This window comes from Pseudochaenichthys georgianus, chromosome 3, assembly GCF_902827115.2.
Source record: "Pseudochaenichthys georgianus chromosome 3, fPseGeo1.2, whole genome shotgun sequence".
Lineage (NCBI taxonomy): Eukaryota > Metazoa > Chordata > Actinopteri > Perciformes > Channichthyidae > Pseudochaenichthys > Pseudochaenichthys georgianus.
Genome location: NC_047505.1, coordinates 30,046,929 through 30,052,947, shown reverse-complemented (window position 1 = coordinate 30,052,947; position 6,019 = coordinate 30,046,929). Strand labels below are relative to the sequence as shown.

The 6,019-nt window shown below is 41.4% G+C and overlaps 1 protein-coding gene across 1 annotated transcript; it reads right to left on the bottom strand.

Annotated features, from left to right (window-relative positions):
* Nucleotides 1-695: 695 nt before the first annotated feature.
* On the bottom strand, nt 696-2,199 carry LOC117442389 (uncharacterized). Its single transcript, XM_071202672.1, has 6 exons — nt 2,120-2,199; nt 1,650-1,985; nt 1,405-1,570; nt 1,140-1,267; nt 921-1,015; nt 696-831 (listed from the first exon to the last, which is right to left on the bottom strand). Exons 2-6 carry the CDS (start codon nt 1,749-1,751, stop codon nt 696-698), a joined length of 627 nt encoding a protein of 208 aa, XP_071058773.1. The 5' UTR covers nt 1,752-1,985; nt 2,120-2,199.
* Nucleotides 2,200-6,019: the final 3,820 nt, after the last annotated feature.

Genomic DNA, 6,019 nt, shown 5'->3' with positions numbered 1-6,019 from the left:
CAAATCATTGCTTTTGAAATATGAACCATCACTTATGTCTTTATAAGTACCTTCTTCTTATTGTTTTGCCTGCAGGAATAATTCACATAGTTCACTGTTCTTAAATATGGACTTAAGGGTTCCCAACAAGGGTACATACACAAATGTATCTGTTACAGGTATCTGATTGTAAACTCCTGTTGTTCGATCTCTGCGTAAATCAAATCTGACCCCAAGAACATACTCAACAGGTTCAACAATCTCCCACTTTTCTTCAAAGAACCTTTGTCGTTTGGATCCTGTATTAAAGGATGTGAAAGGATTCTCTAGCTGATCAAAACTATTTTCCAACTTTTTACCCAAATCAGTGCCTTGGACCTCTGAACTGCAGTTGAGAACTGCATCTCTTGCTTGTCTATGAATATCATTTACAAGCTCTTCCATGGACCCCACCATTGCTTGGACAGTGCTCTCAGCAACACCAGATGCTTGTAACTGGGCTACAACAGAACCACACATGTTTAACACGTGCTGTTTATCAAAATAAGTACAAAAGGATAAAGAACATCCCGGCTGGCCACATTTCAAACGTAATGACTTTCCAGGATATAAACCATGGTGAAATTTCAAATGCTGACAAAGCAATGCAGAACTTTTGTGGTGTCCCTTACAGATAAAACAAATCAGCATATTTGCATCCAGTGATGTAAATAACTTCAGATATCAGTGTGCAGAAGCCTTGCTCTGAGTTCTTTGACTCTGGGACTTTCCTTGGCACTTCCAATATCAATGTTAAATACCGTGGTTTGTATGAAAGTGTAGAAGCTGGTGAGGGATTCATGGTAGTTGACACTGAAGATGAAGTGAGCTTTGAAGAGTTCATCGAAGGCTGCCATGGATGTCTGCCCCTTGCAAGGGATGGCCTTGTGGTCAACGATGACGTTGAGTGAATGTTGTTCTTCTGTTCACCAACACACAGCAGGAAGGGCTGCCCTGGTCCCAAACTCGAAAGGAAGGTCTCAACACTGGCTCCAATCTTCAAAAACGTAGAGAGACAGAGAAGTTTTAATGGCATACTAAGCTACTTAAAACAAAATTGTCCCAACTCAAGGAGTGCCAGTGATATAACAACTGCATACAAAAACTAAAATAATGCCTACCTTGAGATATCTCACAACATGGCTGACAGCTTGATACGAGCTAATTTTAGCACTCTTCTTATGGCCTTTTGAGGTTGGGGGGAGTAGATGAACCAAGAGTAGAATGCTTGACAGGTCACTGTCCCATCCTAGGGGCAAAAAATATGCAAATATAACAGTCAGTCGTTTAAAGCTGAAAATAGTCTTAAATCAAGGTTATGCAACCGATAACATTGAAAGGTCTCAAGATTTTCAGTAAACAAAATCTGCAAGAGAAAATACTTGCCTGACTCATTTGAGTTTTGTTGTGCAGACAAGAGGTCATCAACATGAACATTAGAGTGTAGGTTCTTGCAGTCTGCCAAGATCCTAGGTTTGAAGAAAGTGGGCCATCTCGCCAACATTTTTCCAGAAATCTCTTCTCCAAACATCATTGTGAAATCTTGGTCAACCTACAGGAGAAACACCATGAGTCATGGCAACCCCTCAGACCATCCAAATAATAAACAAAATATGACATGTTGTTCTTACCAAGCCAGGGATGTCGAGGAAACGAGGAAACACATCCAGGACTGTTGAAGAGGCTTGCTGGTCCCGAGTCATTGCTTGCCGACACTGAAATGTTGCCTTCATCTTCTCTTTGACAACTGATTCGTCAGCTGAATGCTTTATGAAGGATATTGCCTCTCTGCATTCCTCGCCAGTCAGTTGCTCACAAGTCAAGAGCAAATCCCTCTTGCTCTTTGGACCATCTTGATAGGTAGTGCTGGGGTAGCACCTCCGGGACTGAACCGCAGTGTTGCGCTGAACCGTCTTTATCCTCCATGCCAAGTAGCCAGATCCACCATCTGCATCATAGTAGTGTTCCTGTAACATCCAAAAATAAATCAAAACTGAGAACACAGAAGTGATAGCATTACAGGAAGGTTGTTCAAAAAGTTAAGAATGAACACACTTCCTTTTCACAAATTCGAATACAGGTCATTCATTCATAGACTTACGTATCCATTCTTTGAGTATGGATCTCTTAGACATGGAAATAGAGTGATGATGCCAAGAGCACACTTTTCTCGCACATGTGTTGGCGGGATCCTCCTTTAAAAAAATATATATATATTTTATCTTAAAAGTATAAATGCCTTACAGCTTTAGATTGTTTTAACATGTGAGCAGCTGTTTCCAAAATGTACATTACTTAGCACTATCTGTGAAAACATGATGACAAAAGGGAATATTCAGTCCTTACCCTTGAACTTCGATCATGTCAGCCACCAGTAGGTTTACCATCTGTCGTCGTGTACCATCCATCAATGTTTTAGTTGTCGCATACTCTTGCAAGATATTTTCTCCCCCTAGCTTAGACTGGAGAACATCGCTGACCATCTAGAAGATAAAGAAGAATCATATGGGAAGTCATTATCTTGGGCATTCCATACAAATCATAGGTAATCTGCCCAATATATCCATGTTTAATGATTAATAAAGAACTGAGTAAATTGCAAAAGTGTAGTCCCCTGTACCTCTTTGGCTGATTCCCGATCAGCGTGGACTCTTTTCACTCCACTGTCTCTCTCAAGAACTATTCTTGCATCTGATGAATCAGACACCGCAGAGGATGAAGCATTGGTCACGGAGAATGAGGTGTCTGAAAGGTCCGACTCCAGCAAAGTGTGCGATACATTTTGAAGCACAACTGCAAGATAGATAAAAGAATGACATACTCAATGAAAGAAGAAAAAAAACATACTTTCAGCCCTCCAAACGATGTTACAGGGTAATCTCAGCAAAAACTCAGTAGGGATGGGTCCCTGATTTTCCATTGCGAGTCTGAATCTTAACACTGTGGACACTTTGACTGTAAGGTTCCCTGCTTGTAAAAGCTCTTCAAAGACATCTGCATCCACCTCTGTCCCTGATTCATCAGTCAAGTGCAGCTCACTCTGTAGTGGTAAACCTAACTTTTCTATGACTGAGATATTGAAATGTACCACCTGACAATATTGGTACGTTTAACTAAAACAAGATTCATTTGTTAGACTCAAACAATCAGTGATATGTATTCAAGTTATCCATACCTCTCTGAAGAAATGTACTGTAGCTTTCATAGCCTTCTTCAGTCTCAGCCACTTTCACATATTTATGGCTTTCGCCATATCTTACTTTCACCAACATGGTGTCCTATAAGAATACAAATGTGTTAGCAAACATATTACAGAAATATCTAACAGACCTGTTGCTACAAAAATATAATTATGCATTTAAGTGTCGTTGAAATAATTTAGCAAAATGCTAACAGTGGAGCTCAACACCAGTGGCTAACGATAGCAGTATTACTGACATGTGGAGCTGAACATGCTAACACGTGGAGCTAAAAACCCGTGGCTAACGATAGCAGCTAATATGACTGACAAGTTGAGCTATTAGCTGCTATCGTTAGCCTTGGGTGTTTAGCTTCACATGTTAGTAATATATATTAAAGTAGCATATATTAGCCTCACATCTAATTCATATTGCAGGAGCTACTATTGTTGGTCACAGGTGTTTACCTCCACGTGTTAGTTAGTAATATTAGCTACTATGGCGTTTAGCTCCACCTGTTAATATGAGTTGCTATCGTTAGCCGCAGGTGTTTAGCTTTACTTATAGCAGCTAAACTTACTAACACTTTAAGCTTACAACCCGCGGCTAACAATAGCAGCTAATATACGAACACATGGAGCTAAACGCCCCAATGACAGACTTTGTAATGATATTAAAAAGATGTTAGGTTAAACACCCCTGGCTAATGATAGCAGCACATATTACTAGCATGTGGAGCGAAGACAGCAGTCAATGTAAAATAATTAGTATTTATGTAGCTGAAGGTAAGCGCTGTTCAGTTAAATAAATAAATACCTGTACTAGGCTACTGGTTCGAAACATTTACTTACACTTTGGTCAGTTTATCCTCCAAATAGAATGTGGTGGTATGCTCCTCCGATTTGGTCTCCCGCCTCGACTGCGCGCACACACATTCAGTCACGGCCACACCCAACAGAGCAACAGCCAGTGATCCACAGAAAGAGAGATTGTAACACTGGCTATGTAATTAAATCAACACTCTAGAGTTGTTTGGAGAATTCAACAATTGACTCCCTGTTTCAACACCAACTCGTTTTGAATAATAACTATCTTGGAGTTGAATGACACTTAAAATGAGTTGAAACAACTCTATATTTAAATTTCCAACTCCAACACTGAAAATATAACACTTTTGATTTTGCTGTGTAGGATGGGTTAAAAGCAGAGAACACATTTCACTGTGTGTGCTGTATGCTCTGCATGTGTGACCATTAAAGAGGGTTTCATACCTCCCAGTTCTTCTTCTTCTTCTTCTTCTTCTTCTTCTTCTTCTTCTTCTTCAACACCCATATAAAACAGAACTGTAAACAGATTAACTTTTTCTTTCAACATTTATTTGAACAGCAAGTGGAGGCAAAAGTGACTGCACCCAAAACATTAAACCTGCTAGCTAACTAGCCTAAACTCAGTAACAGAATGTGGGCAACACGTTCTTCTCCACAGCCGCGCGACCTCTGAGTCAGACGTCACTTCCCCCTTTTCTATCCTACGGGTACAGCCACTCCCCCTGAACCCTGTTGTAATAACATAATAAACTTTTTGGGGATGCAGCTTGGGATGTGAGGACATGGCTTAGAAAGGGCGTGTCGCCTTCTGTCCTGCCTTGTTGGCAGGACATTAATTAAAATGTCGAACTCGGACTTCATTTTAAGGACATTTCGGACAGGGGTGTAGAGCTATATTTGTTTAAGCACCGGATTGGCAAAACAGGAGAGTGTGTGCACCAGTCTGCCTTGATCTATGTATTCATGTCTGTGACTCTCACAGTATCTGCTGCCCGCAGCTGTTTTATAGAAGGAACACCTCCTTCACTTCATGAAATCTCTGCAGCACCAGGAGGCAGCGGGAGGGTTAACTCAGCCTCTGAGAAGACGAGCGCGCAGTGCCTTTCACGCACCGCCTTTCACACACCGCCTTTCACGCACCGCCTTTCACTGTGTTTACCTTCAGAATCATTAGAAAGGCTAAAGAGCGGTGTGGCTGATGTGTTTTAACCACACACACCTCTACACACACACACACACACACACAATTTAAACGCAGACTTTTGTTCCTCCATGTTACGTTGTTATTGTTTCACTGAGCGGACCCGCACATTTTTTTCAAACGCTCCCCTTTTTGGTCCATCTGCGCGGTTTTGTGCGCTGTGATAATTCGGCTGTACCTTTAGTAATGAATATTAAATGTTGTGAGGAAATCTTTCCACCAATAATTCCAATAAGTAATCCAAAATGTATTCACTTCAGGTTTACGAAAGTAACTATAATCAGATTACTCGTTTTTCAAATGTAACGCGATCTGAATACAGTTACTTGATTTTTGTATTCTGATTACGTAACACCGTTACATGTATTCCGTTACAACCCAACCCTGGCCACACCCCACTGGGCTGGGCTGGGCCGGAACACTTACAAATGTGGGCCGGTAGGATTTAGGCAAAAAAAAAAGATTTTTCTTTTTTTTTTATAAACTTTTTTTTTTTTTGGGCCCTCTGGCCCACACACAGCACCGGCCCACCTGGGAAACTCCCGGTATTCCCAATGGCCAGTCCGCCCCTGAGCCTGATTATGCTTTAGGATCTGTAGGTGTGTGTGGTACAGTGTGTTGCGTGTGGTTGCCTACAGTGTGTGCGTGGTACAGTGTGTAGGTGTGTGTGTGTGTGTGTGTGTGTGTGTGTGTGTGTGTGTGTGTGGTGTGTGTGTGTGTGTGTGTGTGTGTGTGTGTGTGTGTGTGTGTGTGTGTGTGTGTGTGTGTGTGTGTGTGTGTGTGTGTGTGTGTGT